Raw genomic sequence first — 24,066 nt, 5'->3', positions numbered from 1 at the left:
CCTTCTATTAAAGTTGGTTCCCTGACCACATTTGTTTTTTGTCATTGCCTCTGACTGCACACAGTAGGAGCATAACAAATGTTGAATAAATGAATTAGTTCTAGTAGCACTATTGAGCTTGTAATTAAGAGACACATGTATTTTTAGATTGCAAAATTCTCTGCAGATTTATTTCCTTGACATTACAATGACATGACAGTGACAAAGAACTTCACATTTTGTGCATTCCTTTGGTCACCTTTCAGCATTTGAATGAATTACTCTTCACTTATGACTTTTATGTGAACCTCCCGGCTCTTCACCCGCTGCTTGTTGACCTGCGACTCGGCAGCGTCGGCCCTTTCCTCGGCCTCTTCCAGCTTGTGCTGGATCTTGTGGAATTTGGCGAGGTTGACATTGGCTTGTTCCTCCTGAGAAAAGAAATGCATTTGAGAGAACAAGAAAATTTGACATTTTCTGATTCTTACTGCCTTTGTTACTAGGAGCAGCTATAGGATTTGCTTCATGAGTGAGAAAGCAAAAGGTTCTGTTCTTTGGTGATGTACCTATTTGGGGTAGGGCATCCCACATATTCACCTCTGTGTTGGTGGGCTTACAACCCCCTGTTCATTCTCTCTCACTTGACTCTCTTCCTGACAAACTTAAGATGCTACAGTGACAACAGGGATATCAAAGTAGCAGGAATTTGAATCAGCCTTGTTTCTGTGGAACAGACTTTAAAAAGTAGGCACTGTGGTAGTATTGGGTGTGGAGAACCTTAAGGAAGGTTTTAGAATTAACTGGATGAGAAAGATAACTGCAGCCAAATGGAAAAGAAATGTTCTGAGGTCGATTCACCATGAACTTAAATAAGGCTTAGATTCAGAGTGCTCATTTGCACAGCCCCTGTGGGTGCTGGGAATTGCTGGGAGTAGAGTGTTCTGGTTAGGGAGGGAGGTGGGTTGTAATCAAGAAGCATCTCTACACTGCTTTGTCTGGAAAACTGCTAGAGGTCTCAGAAGAAATGAACCTGCATCTCTAAGGATCCAATAATTAGTGGTAAGATTTTTTTCATTCTAAATAAATACTCATTTTCAAACCTAATTTTGTGTTCCCAATTTTGTGTGCTTTGCCTTAATGAAAGCCTCTTAAATTCTATGAGCTTTAGTCTCCACAAATCCTGGCCCTGCTCCTGAACCTTTCTCTCTCACCGGGGAGGTACTTACAGCCTCTTCAGCTTGTCTCTTATAAGCTTTAACTTTGGTTTGTAATTTGTTCACCAAGTCCTGTAGCCTGAGGACATTCTTGCGGTCCTCCTCAGTCTGGAATGAAAGAGGTAGAAAATAGTGTCATTGTTTGAAAACAACTCATTTTTATTTTCTTGAAAGCAGTAGGCTTGAATTATATGGTAAGGCTGGTCACCTAGTAAGTAAGTTCCTTCACTCTTCTCTCATGTTTCCGAAGACCCTTGACAGCCTCAACATTGCGCTTCTGTTCATTTTCAACCTCATTTTCAAGCTCCCTCACCTGGAAGAGGACAAAGGTGTTTAGCCACTTGGCTGTAACTAGCAGCATGAACAGGCTGGGAATTGAACAGGTTGAGAGACCCACCCTGGCCTCCAGCTTCTGGATCTGCTTCTTCCCGCCCTTCAGGGCCAGCTGCTCAGCCTCGTCCAGGTGGTGCTGCAGGTCCTTCACCGTCTGCTCCAGGTTCTTCTTCATGTGCTCCAGGTGGGCGCTGGTGTCCTGCTCCTTCTTCAGCTCCTCGGCCATCATGGCCGCCTAATTAGCAGTAAAACAAAACCAGTAGAGAGAGCTGAGACAGCCCATCAAGATTCTAGCTTGACCACCCCCGTGTGGCCCTCTGCTCACGTCAGTGATGGCCTTCTTGGCCTTCTCTTCTGCATTGCGAGCTTCTTGGATAATGTCCTCCATCTCTCCCTGGATTTGGGAGATGTCTGTCTCCAGCTTCTTTTTCGTGTTGATCAGGCTGGTGTTCTGGTTAAAATATCAAATTTAGAAATACTAAGTACATGAGAGCAAAATTACAATGTCCAATGTTCTAATGAACCCACAAACTAATTAATTAAGGTAACTAATTAGTATCCCTTCTTGTTCCATAAATTATCTGAGTTGACAATATACTTCTATAAGACAGTCAACTCAATGTCACAGTTCATATAAACAAAAATATTGTTAATCCAAAGATATTTTAAACTTTAACCTCCATAAAACATTATGAATACATTTTTAGATAGTACTAAGATTTGAGCAAGAATTTCATTTTCAGTCCACTGTATTTTTTACTTTTATGTTATACTCACCTGGGTGTGCAGGAGCTGGACGCGCTCGCTGGCGTCCAGGAGCTCCTGCTCCGCCATCTTCCTGCTCCTCTCCGTCTGCTCCAGGGTGGCCCGCAGCTCCTCGATCTCGGCCTGCAGCAGGTTGGCTCTGCGCTCCACGATCGCCAGCTGCTCCTTCAGGTCCTCCTGGCCCCGGAGAGCATCATCCAGGTGGAGCTGGGTATCCTGTGGAATGAACGATCATTGAGACACCTTGTTCTCAGGGCTGCAGTCACCCCAACTGCCCTGGGACCATCTCCTGAGCCCATTTACCTTGAGGATGGCTTGGGTGTTCCTGTAGTTCTTCAGGGCCTCAGCAGCCGTGCGGTTGGCGTGGTTCAGCTGGATTTCCATTTCGTTGAGGTCTCCCTCCATCTTCTTCTTGAGCCTGATGGCATCATTCCTGCTCCGGATCTCAGCATCCAGCGTGCTCTGCATGGACTCCACAACTCTAATGTGGTTCTTCTTCAGCTGGTCAATTTCCTCATCTTTTTCAGCAATTTTCCTGTCAACTTCAGACTTGACTTGGTTCAACTCCAGCTGGATGCGCAGGATCTTTCCCTCCTCGTGTTCAAGGGATGCCTTAATGACAGCAAGGGGTGACATTAGCAGGGAACGGAAATGCATAGTGTTCTAGAGATAGGAATTAGTTCCTACCTTTGTGCTACTATAACGCATCTTTATTCCATTGTTACAGAAATTTCTGCATTGTGGTGGTGTTGGTTTTGTATAATTCTGTCTCCCCAGCTAGCTAATACCCATGGGGGCAGGGCCCTTAACTTATTCATCTTTGCTTTCTCGGTGTCTAGCATACCATTCCTGATGTCCAGTTATGTTAGTTGTATGCATGGTCAATTTTCCATCCTCATATTTATTACCCAGAGTAAAAATTATTTTTCTTTTCTCTTGATTCACCTATTCTTGCATGTATTAGATCTTAATTCCTCTCAAAATGGTTTTAGAGTCTACCTCTGCCTCTTCTAAAGCAGCCTGAATTTCAGACTTTTCTTGTTCCACTTTTTTCTTTTTTTTCTCCAGTTCATTTATGTGTTTCCCTCCTTCTGCAGTCTGCTCAGTGAGGTCAGAAATCTCCTCTGTTCATGAAAAAAAATTTTTTTTAATTCATTCAGTGAGGGAAAACATTCTTTCAAATCTTTTGTTGAAGAAAAGGTAAAATGTACTCACGTTGCAAATTCTTGTTTTCCCGCTTCAAGGTTTCACGTTGGTCTAAGGATTCCTCATAAGCATTCTTAACCTTGAACAGCTCTGTGCTGAGGGCGCGGGAGGCCTTCTGGGAAGCTTCAAGTTCAGCATTAGTTTCTTCATACTTCTGTTTCCATTCTGATAGGACCTGAGGGGCAAGGAATGGTCAAGAAATTGAGTGGAGAAAGTTTGATGGGATGAAAACCATTTATTCTGGCAACTTTCAAACAGAGTTGAGATGATCGGGGACTGAAAAATAATTATGAATGAGAAGAGTAGAAAGCACAGGAGTACCCCCTCCTCCCCACCTACTCATGGAGCTGGAGCTGCTGAGAACAGCCCTCGGATGGTTTGAATAGGCACATGGAAGGTGGGAGGCTCTCCTTAATCACATGTTGAATGCTGAGACAGAAACTGGTGCAGAACTTACCTTATCGAAGTTCCTTTGCTTTTTGTCCAGGGCTGCACAGGCGGCATTTGTCCTCTCCACATCAATCGTGAGGTCCTCGACCTCATTCTGGAGCCGCTGCTTGGTCTTCTCAAGGGAAGCGCATTTGGCATTCACAGCTTCTACGTGTTCCTTGGCATCTTTCAGACGCTGGGCCAGCTTCTTCCTAAAAAGTGAAATAAGGACAATAGAAGTGAATGGTCACTCAGAAACTCTTCTAAGGCATCCACCAAAACATTATAATTCCTATCTGGCTCTACATTATTCACAGAATAAATGACTAGATCTCTCCTGAAACTTTCTCTTGAATGAGGTCCCTTCCTTAAACTTTCTGTTGAATAAGATTCTGCCTCTTAAGTTCAGTCTTGAACTTTTGATTGCATTGAATATTTAGACCTTTAACAACAATATGTGTTATTTCTTATTACAGAGCTTAGTGTCTACTTTTTATAGTCTTTAACACTGTATTCTTTTTTCCTCTACAAATAACCATGTTTTTACATCTCAAAAGGAGGAGCTGTGCTTTAAAGTCTGATTATTTTTCTCTTACATATCTGTCACCCTGGACCGATTTTTCCATTAATGGCTAAGAGGGAGGAGCAGCACAGGAGAGTACAATTGACTCTTATTTTATCTACACCTGTATGGATAGGATGATGTCAGAAGTTCCCCTTTTAAAAAATAATCATTCAGCTTCCTCTTGCCCTATGTCCTTTTTCCTTCTACCCTCTAAATTAATTTCTTTCCCTAGACAACCTAGAGTATTTGTTTTTCTTGCTTAGGTTTATGTCATGCATGATTTTTCGTAGGTTTTTATTTGGGGAGCAATGGACATTTGCCCATGTGGTATTTAATACCAAGTGCACTTTGTTAACAGAGCTATTTTCATTTTAGGTAATTCTAGAACATACTTGGCCTCCTCCAGCTCCTCTGTGTGCTGGATGGCGTCCGTCTTGTATTTGGTCCTCAACTGGGCAACTTCACTGTTGGCCTTGGACATTGACCTCTGCAGCTCAGCCTTGGCTTCCTGCTCTTCCTCATACTGTTCCCGCAGCAGGTCACAGTCGTGGCGGGCTGACTGCAGGGCATGGGCCAGGACGCTCTTGGCCTGAGAACATAGAGATTGGTGACTTAATTTTATATCTTTAAAGTGATGTTTAGTCCCTAAGCCCCTGTAGGCCACCAGAAGAAAATCTGTAGAAGTAAGCAGAAAACAATCTCAAAAGCAAGGATAATGACAGAAACAACAACAGCTGTAAGTAGGGCTAACCTTTATCTCCTCTTCAAGCTGCCTTTTCAGTTCTGTCTGTTGTGTGAAAGCCTGTTTGCCCCTCAAGAGCTGAGAAACTAATGAGTCCTTTTCATATAGCTGGCGTGAGTATTCACCTATAAAGATCAAGAACCAGAAAACTCAACCTTACTTTGGAAATTAAAGCTCTAAATTACAAACTGGAGCGGGGAAAGGGAGCTGGGTCTGAAACGTGATGGAGAGTGTGGATTTTAGCAAACCACCAATTTCCACTTCAACCCTGGTGAGGACATCTATGTGAAAATGAGAAGTAGGGAAGACTTTGAGGCAGATTACACACTTCTGAACAACACAAAAGATTTGGGGAGATATTTCAAATTATTTGATCCCAGTAGAAATTGGTGAAGAAATATGTGGAAAAAAAATGTAAAGCAAACCACCAAAAAACATTCCAGTGTTTTTTGTGTAAGGCAACAGTGTTGTACTAGTTTACCTTTCACTGAAACTTGATTGAAACAGAATTTATTCTTTGGAAAATGGGAGACTTTGAGCAGTTACCTCTGAAACGATGTTTGAAGGAAAATCCTGGAAGAATTTTTATATTAAGAAACAATCAAGTGTCTTTCCACCCCAAGAACGAGTTGGTTTGTGGATAACTAATCAGTTCTTAAACTAAGTGGCATTTAAATTTGTCTCCCATTCTTTAAGCACCATAATTCAGAAAATATACTATATAGTTGACCCTCGAACAATTGGGGTTAGGGGTTTCGATCCTCTGCATGGTTGCAAATCCGCTTATAACTTTACAGTCAGTCCTCTTTTTTCACATCCATGGATTCAACCAACTGGATCATCTAGTACTGTGGTATGTTTTTATAGAAAAAAAATCACGTATAAGTGGACCAAGCTGTTCAAACCTATGTTGTTCAAGGGTCAACTGTATTATGTTAAAAAGAGAGAAAACACTTTCAGCACCATTTTTGAACTGGTTACCTGTAAGCCTTATCTCTTTAACATTTAATAAGAATCACAGCTTCCATTTTTTTTTCCGTACCCCTAAATTACTAGGAGTAAACATGTAATGAGGAAAAGAAACTACAGGGAGCATTCTGTTTATTTGTGAATACAGTTTTTCTTTTTCATAAAGTGTACTTATCAACTGTATAACAATCATAAAAGCTTTACTTGAGCCTTGTTCTAGAAAGAACAATATTTGAATATGAAAGAGTAAAGTGGTTCTCCAACAATTTGATCTACCTATTACGTTAATGGTCCAAATGACCCACAAAACAATTTCCATCTTGTTACCTCTCACTTGGGGAGGAGAACTTTGGTAGCAAGTTGGACAAGTTGATAGGGGGAGGAGTAAATGCAGAGACCCTCCTATTTGGATAATCAAAACTCTGTGTACCTCACTTGAATGCTCCTGGCTGGGTTGTGGTCCTGAATATTTCCCTACTTAACTGTGGTGCTACCGGCAATTGGCAAGACTTCAGGGAAAAGACTGGAGTAAGCGTTCTTGGACAGGTCATTTCATCACTACCATAATCCGAAATCTTTAAAATGGGGATAACATTACACAGACTAATGAGGGTAAAAAAGTAATTAACTTGTGGAAGCACTTTGAAAAGCAAAAGTAAATACTGTCAGGATACACTTTTTTATTAGATAACTTTTAGACTAGAGTGAAATCTGCTTTAAAGTGTTAAAAAATAAGAGAGCCTGGGTCTCCATTTAAAAGAAAACAAACGCAAAACCAAAAAGACAGAAAGGAAGAAAGTAGTCCATGCTGGTGGTCAATAAGGTGTTCATATGAGCGGCACCTCCCAGGGAGGTCATATGTGAGCTCAGATAACTCAGTGTAGAGTTTTTCAGCAACTGGATAGCCAAGATAAGTTTATCATTCAAGGTCAACACTGGTAGATGGCCCACCTGATTCCGTCTGCAGGCGCGCTCTCTGAGCCGTCAGGTCACTGAGCAGCCGCTGCTGCTCTTCCTCCTTCGTCGTGAGTTCACTCACTTGGTCTTCTAGAGCACGGCACATCTTTTCAAGGTTTCCCTGCATTCAAAAAGTGGTAAACGGCATCTTAAGCAAGTATTTGGACCATAGAAATTTGCAATAATCTAAGCATTCCATAGGCGCTGCAGTACTCATTTATTTTGAGAATAAACTACCTTTACAAAAAAAAAACAACTGAGGCCTTAGTTTGTGATGGAAAGAGTAACAAGACACATAGTCTAAACCTACTGCCACGAAATTGCTTTGTGAAACTAAGCCTTTACTCAGTTGGCTTATCTGTGATATGAGAATAGTGATACTTGATGACTCAGCTCATGAAACTTCTTTGAGAAGCAGGTTATATGTTTGTGCTTAAGGGAAAAACAAAAAGCCTAATCAAGGTGAGGTGTTTTAGAAATTTCAAAATACATCATTGAATTGTATTTTTTATTGGAAAGAACTTGAGTTTTCAGGATGCATATTCTTTGGGGACAGCTATTCTCCTGTAAAGACGGAGCACTTGGCCCCATCACATGGGAGCTGCCCTTCCTGCGACCAGCCTCCTGCCATAGTCTCCTCCTGCCAGTTACTAGTGATTCTTGAAAGGCTCACTCACACCTGTCCTACAGAAATCTCTTTAAGACTTAAATCATGATTGTACCTTGGCTTTGGAGACAGTCTCCATGTTGCTAGCAAGGTCATCAATCTCCATCTTCATCTCACTCTTCTCCTTCTCCAGCTTCTGCTTGACCCTCTGCAGGTTGTCAATCTGCTCCCCCAGCTCGGCCACACTGTCCGCGTGCTTCTTCCTCAGCGTGGCCGCCGTGGCCTCGTGCTGCAGGGTGGCCTCCTCCAGGTCCCGGCGCAGCTTCAGGAACTCGGCCTCACGCTTCTTGTTGAGCTCTATCTGCGTGGATGTGACGCCGCCCGCCTCCTCCAGCCGCTCGCTGATCTCCTCCAGCTCCCGGGAGAGGTCTGAGCGCTGCTTCTCTGCTTTGGCGTGGGAGGCCCGCTCTGCCTCGATCTCCTCCTCCAGCTCCTCGATGCGGGCCTGGGAAAAGCTCAACGTTAGCTCCTTTGTGTTAGTATTTTGTCATGTTGAATGAAACTGATGGAAATCATGGACTTACCTGTAACTCCTCGATCTTCCTCTGCAGTTGAATGCCAAGTGTTTGTTCAGCTTCAGTTTTGCTCTGCAGGCTGCTCATTTCAAGCTCTTTCCTGTTAGGAGAGCAACACATTAGCTCATACTCTGTCCTCTTGCCAGTCTTCTTCTCTATGTGTAACTGAACGTTTTTGTACTGCTGGTGTTGAGGAAGTGCTAAGTGCATGTTTTACAAGTCAGTACTATACCATTTTCATTAAACACAAAAGTTAAAGATGTCATTATTTGTTTTTTTCTGTGTGCTGCGAAGTAATATTTTTGAGATCCAGACAACGAGCAGGTTACAACTGAATTCTCTCATACTCACTTTTGGAGTTTTTCATCAAGTTGCTGCTTATCATTTTCTATATCCATTGTGGATTCTTGGGCCAATTTTAGGTCACCCTCCAGCTTCCTCTTGGCTCAAAGTCCATGCGCAGTTTCTTTTCTTGTTCCAGAGATCCTTCAAGCTAAATGTAAATAATGTTGAGTCATAAGGATTGCTTAGCTTCCCTTTGAAGAAAATAATTTCCTTGATAATCCTAGACGTACGTCATCCACTTGCTGCTCTAGCTTGGCTTTAGCTTTGTTCAGGGTGTTCACTTTGTCCTCTTCTGCCTGCAGGTCATCCAGGGTCTGCTGGTGGGCCTCCTGGAGGGCCTTCTTTTCCCTGGTCAGCTTAGCTATGACTTCGTCCAGACCTGCCATCTCTTCTGTGAGGTTTTTCACCTAGAAAGATTAAGGAAGAGATTATCTCTAAAGCAGCTTAGTTAGATGGCAGAGTCTCTATATGCTGTATACAAATATATTTCATACCTTGTTCTCTATGGCATGTTTCTCCTTCTCAGCCTTGGCCAGTGTCAGCTCAAGGTCATCTGTGTCTTTCTTCAGTTGCGAACATTCGTCCTCCAGTTTCCTCTTCTTGGCCGTCAGCTCAGCATTGATCTCTTCCTCATCGTCAGCTCTCTTAGTCACCTCCTTGACCTTTGCCTCAAGCTGGATTTTGGTTTTGATCACCTGGTGACATCTATCTTCTGCATCAGCCAAGCTAGCTGTTTCCTGAGAAGGGACAGTAGACACTTTAGATCTTGTTCTGTGGACATTTTCAGATTTTATTAAGATTTTGAAACCAAACAAATAAATGGTGCTTTAAAGCTTTTGGTTAATTTTTATTAGCTTTCCATCATTTAGGAAATATTTATTGGGCACTCCACTTACGGCACTGGAGATTTTTAAAAAAGGAATTTGTCATAATTCCTGATGAATTTATAATAAAATTATACTTATTAATGATGGGGTTCAGGATACACTATCACAAAGTATGGTACCTTGGCATAATGAATATCTTAAGCTAAAGGAGTTTGAGAAAAGAGCAGAAATAGGAAGCCCACCCTGACCCATTCCCCTCACCCTTCTTCCCTGAAACAGGTCATAAAACTTCCATGTGGAAGGTCCCCTCCCTGTACTGGGAGGAAAGAAGACATTCTTATCACAAGAGGTGGGGAATTTAGGACTGAGAAGGCTGTATAAACAAACCTTGTTAAACTAAGCCTTATCTTCCTAGTTATTTCTTCAGCACTTACTACCCCAGTCCAGACCCCTTTGTCTTGTCAATTCTTCACTTATTTATCATTTCTTTGTCTAAAGGGTATAAAAGCTCCATGCTCTGGCCACTTCTTTAGGTCTTTATTCTCTTGTGAAGGCTCCCATGTGCACATAAAAATTAAATAAAATTTGTTTGTTTTTCTCCTGTCAATCTGTCCTTGTCAGTTTAATTTTCAGATCCAGCCAAGGAACCCTAAGAGGGCCAAGGAAATTTTTTTACTCCCCTGCATGATAACCTGTGTTTAATGTGTTGGTATATAACTTCGGTTAGTTTTCTTTATTTAATATTATTTTCCAGAAAAGTTTAGTATATGGAAAGCAAAGAAAATGGTTGGGTATTTAGCAGAAAAGTGAATTAAAGGGAAGACACATGCTACAGTGACAGAGTGGGTGGAATTAATGGGAGCATGCGGAAGAGCTAAGGGGAACGGAACATTTTAGAAGGTGGTGCTAGAGAAGTAGCAAGCGTGTTTCTCAGGAGAAGAAATAGGAGTTGGAATATAAACCCTCTGAGGGCAGGGACTGTGTCTCTCGCTCAAGGTTGTATCCCTAATGCTTGGAACTTCATGAAATATTTATTAAATGGGTAGTTGATAGAATAATGTTGAAAAGAAGTCATATTATTCTGAGAAGAGTATACTTAGATCAGTTATACTGATTATACTTGGATCATATTATACTGAGAGAAATTAACTTCCATACAGTTGTCTCTTGATTCTTGACGGTGTGATGAACCCCTCCTCAATTTGGAAAACCATTGTCTCCATAAACCACAAGGAGGGCTTCCCTAGTGGCGCAGTGGTTGAGAGTCCGCCTGCCGATGCAGGGGACACGAGTTCGTGCCCCCGTCTGGGAAGATCCCACATGCCGCGGAGCGGCTGGGCCCGTGAGCCATGGCCGCTGAGCCTGTGCGTCCGGAGCCTGTGCTCCGCAACGGGAGAGGCCACAGCAGTGAGAGGCCCGCGTACCGCAAAAAAAAAAAAAAAAACCACAAGGAAAGTCACAGTGCCAGCCTAGGTATTTATAATTCATTTTTCTTTAATTTTTCTAGTTACGTGTCTAAAACCTGTGCGCCCACTGGAACCAGTGCAGATTCCCTTCTAAATTCAGAGAACTAGAGAGTAGCTTTCAATGTTTCTGTTGTTGATTTCAATGGTGGCAGCTGAAATTTTCTTGTCATTTGGGTCACAGAAATGGGTTAGATAGTGGTGTTGATCGAATATTTCTTCTTAAGCCTTTGGATATTTCTTGGGACATCAAAACAAGAACATCAGTACTATTTCTCATGCTTTGCTTAATTGACACTATTTATAGAAAGTATTGCCATTATCTTTGCGATGATCTTATTCTTTCAGGTCCTAGAGACTTTCTAAAGATATAGTTGAGAGGGAAATTGCCAGGGGACCATAGATTTTAAAATTCAGAATATGGGTTTTGAGTTGATACATTCTCATCATAAAGTCTCCTCGCTCTTCACTGTCAACATCGTTCTTTCTTCACTGCTCTTATTTGCATTTTTCAGCAGGGAGAATTTTAGGGAACAAAGATCACTTTCTTTACTGCCCATATTTTGCTAGGAGAAACAACAGGGGGAAAGGAAAAATGCTTTTATTTTTCCCTTCTCAACAGACAGGAATCCTACCACAGAGCTTTTCAGTAATATTGTATATGAAATTTTATGGAACATTCTGAGGAGTTGTGAATTAAGAAAGATTGATAATCAGTCCCTTAATAAGGTGGAATTTAGACTCTCCCCTAGCAACTGCTGAATTGAAATTTTAGCGTCAGATTGCAAGCAATGGCTTCTGATACTCACAGATTGAACCTGGAGCTGCAGGTCATTTTTCTCTTGCATCAGAGTTACTATTTTCTCTTCAAGTTCTTTCCATTTTGCCTCTGACTTAGCTACCTCTTCCTTGGTCTTCTAAAATCCTTCGTTCATGGTGGCCGTCTCCTTCCCTGTCTCTGCACTCTTGAGGAGGGGCTTGATTTTGAAATATTGCTTCATCCAGGGCCAGTCTTTCACATTCATGAAAACACGAATATTGTACTGGATATAGAAGATGGACTCTCTGTGATAGGAACAGAAATGTTCAAAGTCAGGTATAACAGGAAACAGAATTAAAAGGCCTAGGCTGATGGGGTTTAGTAACATTTCCTATTTTACCTCTCCTCCACCATCTTCTGGTACTCCACTCTTGCCAAGAACCCTCTGCACCTGGCCTGGGTTCGAGTAATCAGATGGGCCAGCTTGTCATCTCGCATCTCCTCTAGCAGCCCCAGAAGGCCAGCTTTGAAAAAGACCTGTGCATGGGCAGAGTTGCAGATCAGAAACTTTACATAGACTCCAAAGGGACAGGCATAGTGTCTGGTGGGCCTTAGAGACTATTACCTTGGTGTGACCAAATTTATACTGGGTGTGGTCAATGTCGATGGACCCAAGGAGCTTCTCAGAAGCCTTCTTGCTGTCAATGAATTGTCCTTCAGGGATTGCACTTGCATTTAATATCTTGTGTCTGTTTGAGCCAAACAAATAAATGATAGAGCTGTTGTCACCAACAGGAAATCTTCCTGCCTTATTATAGAAACAACTGTTGGGTAGTCTAACACAGATGAACAAGCGATCATAGCTATCTCTTTATCTAGTCTTTGTATATTCAAAGGGTGTCAAACTTTTGGTATAATATGGAGTCTGTTAAATTCGTTCCTCTTCAATTTTAATAGAAGTTATAAAGGATAGGATTATTTCATTGAAAAATGAAATAACAGGAACCTTGTAAAATAATTCACAGTGAGAAAGTCTGACCTGTGTTTGAAGTCTGCATACAGGATTCTGCTTGGGAAGCCCTTCCTGCAGACGAGGATGCCCTCCAGCACACCGTTACACCTCAGCTGTTGCAGGACAAGCTCATGCTCCATGGCCCCTAAAAAGAGATACATTTTCCATATAATAGTCTGATGAGAAGTTACACTGGAGCTTGTTTGGATATCAGAAGTGTCTTACCAGGGGCTTTGGTTTCACTGGGGACGATGTACTGTACAAAGTGGGGGTGAGTGCTCCTCAGGCTGGTCATCAGCTTACTCACATTCTCCTGTGGAACCATGTGAATATTTGGTTAAAAATACACTATTTTTGTACATTCATATTTATAGACATAATTATCATGGTCCATGATACTGTTTTAATTTCAATGATTAGTATCCAGATTGAATTTGCAGATATCTCTGGAAATATCTCTATTTTCCCTATCTTTGTGCATTATAAACTCGCTGTTGAAGTGGTTATTCATTCCTGTTGAATTTCCTAGCATATGTTAAAGTTACGGCATTTTAACATATGGAAATACTCTACCCATAATCTTTTGCCCAGATAATATGGTCCAATTTACAAAAAACTCACAGTCTTCTTCCAGCTCTCCCATTTCTTTCTTTACCCAACTTTCAGTTGTATCTGCTTCTCTAGCACATGCTTACTCCTTATAATTACGTAGCTGTGTCTTCCTGCTGGTTTCATAGAAAGGGGCCTTTTAATGCCTTGTTCTGCGAATTGGCAGAAAACGGACAGCCATCTTGCCAATGTGAGAGGTTTTCCACCCTATGGAAATCCTGATCTTTCAGAATAACTAGAACTTCAGTTATTACAGATAGGATTGTCAAAAGATAAGTAAATTTTCCTTAAAAAGCTATTTCTTATCACACCTGATTTCTTATTTTCTTCTTTAGATCAGCCTCCAAATCCTACCACTGTTTTTCTATCCTCACCTTTCACAGTCTACTCATTTCAGTTTTACGCCAATATACACCTAAGCACCTATCCCATTTGGACGCTCCCAAAGAAAATCTCATGTTTTGCTTAATCTTCTCCCAGAAGAAGCTTTTAAGTGTCAAATGACCTTATTTCCCAGCCCCAATATTGAATTTTACCATCTCATACTGACTCTGACCTGGCACCTGTGTCTCCTATATACTGAGCTATCTCTTCCAAGCTACCCCACACCTTCCTGTGAGAGTCAATGCTACCACTACCTGCTGACCTGTCTCCTGGAGCCACATTTAGTTCTAGAATCCTTGCAAGATTATTTACCCTTCCCCACATAGTAAAGTAAAATTTAACTTCCTGAACCTAATTAGAGAGAGAAAGTGAAGTTTGTACCCTGAAGACAACTGACATGGTCTGGCAAGAAGAACCCTTCTTCTTGCCGCCTGTCTTTGTACCGCCACCCTCTAAGGGGAAGAGAAATCACAAGCACTCATAGTACAGGCTTTCTCTGCCTCAGTTTTATACATGAAGTAAAAGATTAATTCTGTTGATAATTACCTGCTTCAGATGTTTCCTCAGAGAAAAGGAAAGCCAGAATCTTCACTGTGGAATTCTGGTACAGCCCAACCACCATCTCGTTCAGGGGGTCCTTGTTCTCCAGCCAGCCGGCAATGTTGTAGTCCACAGTGCTGACGTAGCACACCAGGGAGAAGTGGGCCTCAGCCCTGCCTTTAACCACCTTGGGCTTCTGGAACTAGACAGACTTTCCAAGATGCTGGTCATACAGCTTGCTCTTGAAGGAGGTGTCTGTGGCCTTGGGGAACATGCACTCCTCTTCCAGGATGGAGAAGATGCCCATCGGCTGGAAGCAGACCACAACACAAAGTTACAATTTTATATAAGCATTTTTCTTTGTCTATAGAATTAAACAAGGTGCAGTGAATAATTTAGTTCTCAAAAAACATAGTTTCCAAAACTTGAAACGGACCTTCTCGATGAGCTCCATGCAGGCGGCCAGGTCCATCCCGAAGTCAATGAACTCCCACTCGATGCCCTCCTTCTTGTACTCCTCCTGCTCCAGCACGAACATGTGGTGGTTGAAGAACTGCTGCAGCTTCTCGTTGGTGACGTTGATGCACAGCTGCTCCAGGCTGTTGAACTGGGTATTTCGAATACCAAAGAGTCTGAGTGAGTTTGGAAAATCCAGTGGAGACTCAGCAAAGCAGACACAAAGCGGAAGGGTGCTTTGAGGCTTGTCATTGATGCAAACAACTCACGTCAAAGACGTCAAAGCCAGCGATGTCCAAGACCCCGATGAAGTACTGCCTGGGCTGCTTGGTGTCCAGCTGCTGGTTGATGCGGGTGACCATCCACAGGAACATCTTCTCAGTAGACGGCTTTGGCCAGAGCGCCCACTGCATTGTACACCTTCATAGACAGAGTAATGATCGTTGCTGTTATTAAAGACGTGTCCTGAAGGCCTGGGAAGTGTGAGATTCACAGAGGTTGTGCCATTACCTGCTGCACATTCTGGCCTTTGGTGACATACTCATTGCCGACCTTGACCCTGGGGTAGCAGAGGGCTTGGAGCAGGTCAACAGAGTTCAGACCCTAGAGAGAGGCAACCTTGTCAGCAACTGCAGAGACACAATTCAGACATCCAACATGACCCACTATGACCCCACCGTTCCTAGAGGCAGAGTAAGGAATGAATCATTCCTGTGTGGGGTTATATTTGTATGTGGCCATCATATGCTCAGGTGCAAAGGAGCCATGAGTTTGGAGTGGGCTCATTTGCCTCTATTCTCTCATTTAACCCAGGTGGAGGTTCATTTGGTACCTTCGGTGCCATCTGGCTCTGCTTGCTCCTCACGCTGCTTTTGCTTAGATTTCAAGTTCCCATAATTCATTACTGCCCCCGTGAGATTGTAGTTGGACACTTTTTCATCAGAAGAGAAGCCTAGGATGTCAGTGGCACTCTACCAGGAGAGATGAGAGGGCAGAATTAGGGCACAAGACACTAACTTATTTAGAAGAACTTATACTGTGTCCTTATTCACACCTACAGCAGGTTGTCGTTGTCATTTCCATACACAATGACTTATTTTTAAAAAACTGCATGTGTAACTGACGTCTGTGGCCATCAGCTCTTCTCGGTCATCAGTGCTAGGGACTGTGACCTCCCCTTGACTGACGAAGGCATAGTCATATGGGTGGTGGTGATCAGGAGCATTTCTGGGTGCACAGAATTCAGGGTGTATGGTTTACGTTAGAAGGTGTGCTAATAAAAACATTGGCTTCTAACTTAATAAATTTAAGCTCTTTCATACCAATTAGTTCTGGCTTCTTGTTAGACATGATCTGATAAAAAATATGGTAGCCTCTTTCTGCCTTTAGCTGGAAAGTGACTCTAGACTTCTCCAGAAGATCTGCAATGGAAAGTAGACATTGGATTAGTGGGAAAAATGATAAAGTTCCTGGAATGATTTTGGAACTTGGGTTCATAAATCTCACTGGCCCCAGGAGATGTCAGCTGAATGGTCCCGTGGGACATCGCATATTACGTCTCCACCACTGTGGTTGCTCTTGCCGCCTCTAGAAGGAAACTGAAGTTGCCCGGCTCAAGACATATTCATTTCTCATACGGAAGATTCTTGACATTTCAAATATAATTGATTCTTGATAACCTGTTCCTCCTCAGGGTCTCTCCTCGCTTTATAACAGGGGTTACTAAGAGCAACATTTATCAAGGCTCACGCTAGGAAGAAATCACATACACTAAACCCAAGTTATATACCCCCAGTCTTAGTTTTTTCTTAGAAAAAATTGAAATTTCTTCTGAGGCTGGCATCCTTCAGATAAGCCCAGCAACTCCTGGCAGTTTCTAGAGCACCGTTGGCTCCTGACTGAAGTGGATGAAGCACACTGTGGGCTCTGGTTAAGACCGGCATTACCCACAGGCATGTTTGGCAGTGACTGGTGTTTCACAGGCTCCAGGCTCAGCAGGAGCTGTAAGATGTTCCTCCCAACCATCATTTGTCATTCCTGGATTCTATTTAGGAGGTCCTGTTACTCACATGTTTCAGTATCAGCAGAAGCCAGTCTCCCCATGGTACCGGAGTGGATCCTGATGAATTTCCCCTTGCAAGTGAAAAAGATGATGTTATATACAAGACTGTTAGCACACGAGTAAAAACAGATTGAATTAATAACTCAGACAGCCTTCTCTGGCATTTGAGAGGACACCTGAGAAAACCCTTCGGTGACCCACAGACTTACAAAGCGAGAGGAGTTGTCATTCCTCACGGTCTTGGCATTGCCAAAGGCCTCCAGCAGGAGGTTGGCACTGATGATTTGATTTTCCAGAGTCCCCTGCAAAGGCAAGAGCAGTCCTCACATGTGGGGCTCGGGAGTTTCTTACTTGACAGCTTGGATTCTGACGTGGCAATCAGACCCGCCTGCATTTTGCCAGTAGTAGCTTCCTCCTTCCTCTTCTCCCCAGTGACTGCAATTGTTGCAAAGTACTGGATGACACACTTCATGTTCACAGTCTTCCCAGCCCCGGATTCTCCACTGTCAAGCAGTGATCAAATATGTGTGAGAAATTAAGCTCTGTGACAAAGGAAACTACTTCCTCCATTAGCATTTACTCTTATGTGCCTGTCTTTATATGTCTTTGTCAGAGTCCCCTAGATCTTTCTCTTCAGGCCACATTTAGCCCATATTTCTGTTGCTTTGCACTGATAAGCATCTGAGACAGTCGATCATTAATCATGTAGCACTTACTTCTTGAGTGCTTAAAATGTGTTAGGCTCTCTTCTAGGTGCTGAGGCCGGGCTTCAAGGGTCTAAGAAGCAGCTCCTCAAGCACTATGTAGTAAATGAAACAATTAGTAAAAAACTCTCTGAAGCAATGCATGTGTTCTTCAGCTTCCTTAGACTAAAGATATTCCCAAGTTAGGTCTTTGAAGGAATAGACATTCCTCAAGTAGGCCTTGAAAATGAACCACTGGTAACGTTCGCAAACTGCCCAAACTTCAGAAGGTGTGTGTGCTCACGGTCCGGTACTGGGTTCTGGCCATGTGTGGACATGGTGTTTTATATCTCCTAATCCCTGGCAAGCTCTGGAACTTTTAAGAATGGGCTAGCAAATGATGTAATTTGCGACATTGTTATTTTATATTTGGATGCAATCCAAGCCCTGTAATAAGTGATATTAGCAATATTTAGTTCCAGGCTGATTATGCCATTGCTTTACTATGGGGCATGAACTAATTTCTTCTTTTGGATTGTGATTTTCCCAGTGAAAATAAAATAGGAATAAGTCTCAGAATAATAATACATATGTGATTAAGATAGACTGATTCTCTCAATCTAGAAGAAAGACAGTGGACAGTCAGCATATCTACTAGTTACACAAACAAAACTTTCTATAGGGAAGCACTGAGGGCATTGAGCGTAAGTGTCACACTCAGTGGGGTTTTTCCGTATATTATTGTAAAGTTACATGTGGTGTTGTTATTATGTCTCTTACGTTGGGGAAGAGAAACATTAAAATGTGTAGTGTTTTAAACTCCTTATGCCCCACAGGAAGTGTGTCCTTCTGGTTTAAAAGACAGAGCAGGCTTCCCTGGTGGCGCAGTGGTTGGGAGTCCGCCTGCCGATGCAGGGGACACGGGTTCGTGCCCCGGTCCGGGAGGGTCCCACATGCCGTGGAGCAGCTGGGCCCGTGAGCCATGGCCGCTGAGCCTGTGTGTCCGGAGCCTGTGCTCCGCAACGGGAGAGGCCACAGCAGTGAGAGGCCCGCGTACCACAAAAAAAAAAAAAAAAGACAGAGCAATCCTTTCCATAGACACATTCCCTAATTGTCATCTATAGGTTCCAGTGGCCTGCTCTTTGCTAATGAATGCATATAACTGAAAAATGCACAATATTCTAAGGATTTGGACTGTATTTCATAGTTCAAAATAGTGTTAATCAGGCCAAGATTGAGATTTAGTTTCTAAATGGATCAATTACACACACACAAACACGCACACGCACACACACACACACATCTCTGTCTCAAGGTCCCAGACTGCAGCCCTAATTCTGATCAGCTTCCCAAAAGCATGCTGTTGGGTCAAAGAAAGATCAGGTAAGAGAGAGTGCCTCAATCAGAATAAAGTCCTTTTAAGGGGGACAGTGACAACTTCCTTTTGAATGAAGTAGTCCCCGAATACCATTTTCATTCAGAGAGAGGCTATTATCTCTGAAATGGATTCTGATGACTTTAAAGATGTAACAATACTTCTTAAAGTATCTAATTCAAAATCAACAAGAAACTTAGGTACTAAAATGATTGAGCGTATATTTTTCATTCTATTCAGACAATACTATTCAGCTGTTAATTTAACCTTTTTGTTACTTAAATATATAAAATCATATCTGTCTAAGCAAGGAGAATGTAAACAAACATATTAGGGTTGGAGTAGTAGCATAGTCTGGTAAAATCGTGGAGATAGAATCAGGAGAACTGAGTTTTAATCCCCACTTGACAATGTGTACCTCTCTGTGCTTTAGTCACCTCTTGTGTGCAACTAAGGGGCTGGATTTGAGTATTTCTAAAGGTCTTTTTAACTTTTCCATGTTGTGATTATAGGTGGTGAAATAATTTGTATGAAAAACAGTCAGGCCACTCACCAGTCAGCATGAACTGATAGGCGTTGTCAGAAATGGAGAAGAGGTGGGGCGGGGCCTCCTGTTTTTTGCCTCTGTAGGCAGCCACCACCTCTGGGTTGTACACCGGCAGCCACTTGTAGGGGTTGACGGTGATACAGAAGAGGCCTCAATAGGTCTGCATCGTAAAGGAAAAAAAGGAATATAATTATTTCATGGGGACCTTCATAACATACTATTTTTCAAAATATTAACCACCTGCATGAGCAGAGGCCGTGAGAACAAACTCACGTAGATCATCCAGGCTGCGTAACGCTCTTTGAGGTTGTACAGCACTGCTGGCTCGTGCAGGTGGGTCATCATGACCATGTCCTCGATCTTGTCAAACTTGGGAGGGTTCATGGGGAAAACTTGGTCGTCTTTCACAGTTACTGTCTGTCAAGTCAAGTAAGAGAGGCCAGGTCAACAAAGGAGTGTCAGCTCCCCTAACTGGCAGTGGGGCCCAGTCTAATCCCCTCCAGTTGTTTTACCCACAGCTCCAGCTTCGGTCTTGGCTGTCACCTTCCCTCCTTCTCTACTCTGCACGGTTGCTTTCACAAAGGACTCCTTAGAGCCTACCATGAAGGTTGAGGACTTGGCATCAAAAGGCCTATTTTGGGCCTCCACGCGCTCCTTTTCAGGCATTCGGAGGTAAGGAACAGCCTCCCCAAAAATGGCCATCTCAGCGTCAGAACTCATGGCTGTGGGTTATTGATGGCAGCCAAATCAAAGACACTGCCTGGCAGAGGAAGTAAAGATATTATAGAAAATCAGCAACTGAGCCATTCGATTCACGTTAAAAAAACCCACGACATTATTCCTTGACAAGTTGAGCACTAGCATCTTTTTGGGTATGGTCAACTCCCTGGCTTGGCTGGAGGTGAAATGTCAGTCTGTGTTCTGTGCCAGTGGTGATAGATACTTATTCTTGCATTTGGAAAGAGACAGTTGTTTCTGGCTCATCTACTGTGTGATATTGTAGCTCCTTTCTCTGTTTCGTTTGCATATTAATCTTAAGAAGCCTCCTGTCATCAGCTTATACAGAACACCATGCTAAGAGGACTGCGGGATTTCTCCAGCTCTTTCACTTGTAGTTATGTCTTCCAGTGGGATTATAAGCACCTTGCAGACAGGAGTGTTTTCCTTCTACGGCACCTTCTCACCTCTTAGAACACATGTTGGGTGTGGGGAAGGACCAAAGTTGGCTTTATAAATTAAAACATCAACAGAAATATGTTGCTAAAGTTATAGGAACTATTTAGTACCTGGTGAAAACCTTTTCATTATAGATTTGGGATTTACAAGGACTACCTAATAAAGGAAAGCAGAAATGTGCTTTCTGCACTCTCTCACTTCATCCCAGCTTACCCTTCCCCCTCCCCCTCCCCGTGTCCTCAAGTCCATTCTCTACATCTGCGTCTTTATTCCTGTCCTGCCCCTAGGTTCTTCAGAACCATTGTATTTTTGTTTTTTTACATTCCATATATGTGTGTTAGCATACGGTATTTGTTTTCCTCTTTCTGACTTACTTCACTCTGTATGACAAACTCTAGGTCCATCCACCTCACTACAAATAACTCAACTTCGTTTCTTTTTATGGCTGAGTAATATTCCATTGTATATATGTACCACATCTTCTTTATCCATTCATTTGTCGATGGACACTTAGGTTGCTTCCATGTCCTGGCTATTGTAAATAGAGCTGCAAATGAACATTTTGGTACATGACTCTTTTGAATTATGGTTTGCTCAGGGTATATGCCCAGTAGTGGGATTGCTGGGTCGTATGGTAGTTCTATTTTTAGTTTTTAAGAAACCTACATACTGTTTAAAAGATATCTTTTCCAGGAAAACTCAAAAGCACTTGCTTATCTTCTCAACATTTTTCTATTCAAACTACAGTGATTTGGATAGCATAAGTAAAATCCTTTATTTTGCTAAAAATGCTCACATTTTTCATATTATATTTTTTAAAATGTCCATTTTACAGAGTGTGAAACAATATGCAGTTTTCAGCCACTTTTCCAAGGCAAGGATTCAATCCATTCTATTAATCCATTTAGACAGCATCTCAAGGTTTTTTATATATATACAGCGGTGAGTAAAAGCTGTGTATAGGAAATTTATTGATTTGGGCCGAAAAGTTTTGTTCAGGCTTTTCCATTAAGATGTTATGGGGGCTTCCCTGGTGGCGCTGTGGTTGAGAATCTGCCTGCCAGTGCAGGGGACACAGGTTTCGAGCCCTGGTCTGGGAAGATCCTACATGCCCAGAGCAACTGGGCCTGTGAGCCACAACTACTGAGCCTGTGCGTCTGGAGCCTGTGCTCCATAACAAGAGAAGGCTGCGATAGTGAGAGGCCCGCACACCACGATGAAGAGTGGCCCCCTCTTGCCGCAACTAGAGAAAGCCCTCGCACAGAAAACGAAGACCCAACACAGCCAAAAATAAATAAATTAAAAAAAAGATGTTTATGGAAAAAACCCGAAACGAAACTTTTTGGCCAACCCATACATTTTTCTCCGTAAATGAACAGTAACACTGTGAAATGTTGTATTGCATGTTGTAATTCAGTTATTTAAAAATACAGTCTGTAATGCTGGAAATGGAAAAAATTGTATCTAAAAACTCCTAAAGATTCTGAGAAAGCATTTTATTTATTGCAAAAGATATAAATTAATGAGAAACCAGTTTATAAAGTCCTCCCTCAGAGTTTTTCAAGGGAAGCATGAACAGCCCTGAAATTGAAATGCTTTTATTTTATAACCTCCACCCCTACCCCAGCCCCCGACCACTCTCCAAGCCACTGCAGGATTTCTTGCTCCCTGCGAGGAATGAGAAAAATCAGTATCTTACCTTAGAGGTGCAACCTTGAAGTGGGTCAGAACTGTAAGAAAAAGAGCAAATTTCTTCTCATTAATGCTAACAATTCCCAATAATAGCATGAAGGATTCTGAAATTAAGCAGGAAATGACTGGGAACAGCAAAACATCTAATTAAAATTGCCGCGTAGTAAGTTGGTAATTCCCTGGAAGGGCTGCCATGGGCAGTGCGGGCCAGGATTGTGTGGCATGCGTGCAGGCAGCCAGGCATCCCTGTTGGCCCTTCAGACAGAGCCCTGTCCTCACACACACTTACCTCGAAGCTTTATGAGGAAAGACAAACCATACTCATTCCAAGGGGTACTTTTATAGGATCAGATATAGGGTCAGACTTTTCCAGGGTCAGGAAAACACGTAGCTTCCTCCTCTTTCTTAAATCATATTTGGCAAAACGTGTTTTTGACGATGAAGGTCTCCCAAGTATAATTCCCCTCATATTAAAGGATGTTTGGATATAAATAGAAATATTTCTTCTCACATTGGGTTGAGTGGTATAAATCAATCTACTATAAATAATTTGAGTTGTTGGCAACCTGGAAGTGACTGCCTTTGGAATAATGTAAGGTGTTGTTCAAAGCCAGCTGTGACCTGTATTCCCTGAACTTCGCTGCTTGCTGCTCTTGTGTTTCGCTGAATTGCCCACGTGTAGTCTTTTCAACTGCCCACACAACTGCAGATATTATACTAGGGAGGAAAGTTTCTGCTCTTTACCAGAGAGTCAGAAAAAGATTGTTAGTTTCTCCCAAGAAACCATGATTTTTTTCCCCCCATTTATTGTACTTTTTCAAGGATGCTTGGAAATTTAATTTTAAAACTTGCTTCATGAAGAGCAGCTAAAGATAGACAGCTTCTTTGTTTCCTTCAGTCAGTCGCCTCTGATTCATTGTCAGATCATTCCACGGCTTCGCCAAGCTGGGTGGTCCTACTTCTTGCACTTTTGTTTTTTAAATGTAAGTTGCTTGTGAAATCTCTTTTCCTCTGTGAAACTCAACATAGGAACAAACTAGAAAACAGGGTATTTCTCTGTCTAATTATGCAGCATCTGTGACTTCTCCATCAGTTATCCATGGTATATATTTCACATTTTGCTTATAAACAATACCTGCACGTTATTTTCTATCTGATGTTTAATTAAAAAAAAATATTTGTTTTATTGTCCTCTGTGTCTTGCTCTCTTATGTCAGCATTGTCTATCTGGGACTGAGACAAAATTTGCTTAATATACCCTGTATTGCAACCATTCATGTATTATTGTACTTATATTTCAGTTGATTTAATGGAAAGAGGCTGCCTTCTGAAAGCAGATATCTGGAGACACTGTTTGTAATGGTCACAGGATTTTATTGCTGTAAGGGACTATCTAATCCATATTTCTCAGTTCACTAATAAAGTAACTGAGATTCAAAGAACAGAAGAGAGTTCACAAATCACACAGCAGTGGAGACCCTGGTTGCCTGATTTGCAGTGCAGTGTGCTTGCTGGTAACACTCTTCTACCTCAGTAGGTTAAAGCTATCAGGAAGGGTCTTCCAGAAAACATGCGTCTGAGAGGGGCTTTCCTAGCCAACTCTTAACCTGCTTTGTGACCACAGGAACATCATTTTATTTTCTTAGACACTTTCTTTATCAGGCATCTGCAAAATGTCACAGTGTTCTCAGAAAGAGAGAACATTTTAATAATGCTCTCACTAGGATTTGATGGGAATTTTAAGACAGCCTTTTGACTGCTCTGGATAGATTCTCCAATAAGTAGAGAATAGAT

General features: G+C 42.2%; 1 protein-coding gene across 1 annotated transcript; it reads right to left on the bottom strand.

Annotated features, from left to right (window-relative positions):
- Window positions 1-257: 257 nt before the first annotated feature.
- On the bottom strand, window positions 258-20,124 carry LOC116744985 (myosin-1-like). Its single transcript, XM_032615134.1, is given in 41 exon segments — window positions 258-410; window positions 1,206-1,301; window positions 1,402-1,506; window positions 1,591-1,761; window positions 1,852-1,977; window positions 2,304-2,507; window positions 2,595-2,903; window positions 3,291-3,415; window positions 3,507-3,672; window positions 3,955-4,138; window positions 4,884-5,080; window positions 5,243-5,358; window positions 7,154-7,280; window positions 7,882-8,271; window positions 8,351-8,441; window positions 8,693-8,786; window positions 8,789-8,834; window positions 8,917-9,093; window positions 9,181-9,423; window positions 11,786-12,041; window positions 12,137-12,273; window positions 12,362-12,485; window positions 12,776-12,893; window positions 12,974-13,061; window positions 14,123-14,193; window positions 14,288-14,591; window positions 14,718-14,888; window positions 15,007-15,117; window positions 15,119-15,157; window positions 15,248-15,366; window positions 15,570-15,708; window positions 15,862-15,944; window positions 15,947-15,964; window positions 16,060-16,158; window positions 16,807-16,870; window positions 17,009-17,101; window positions 17,188-17,302; window positions 18,075-18,102; window positions 19,411-19,564; window positions 19,678-19,821; window positions 19,921-20,124. Coding segments are annotated over 41 exon segments (5,799 nt in total).
- Between the last annotated feature and the right edge of the window lie 3,942 nt (window positions 20,125-24,066).

Source organism: Phocoena sinus, chromosome 20 (genome assembly GCF_008692025.1).
Source record: "Phocoena sinus isolate mPhoSin1 chromosome 20, mPhoSin1.pri, whole genome shotgun sequence".
NCBI lineage: Eukaryota > Metazoa > Chordata > Mammalia > Artiodactyla > Phocoenidae > Phocoena > Phocoena sinus.
The sequence above is the reverse complement of the archived record's forward strand: the minus strand, read 5'-3'. Positions and strand labels throughout refer to the sequence as shown.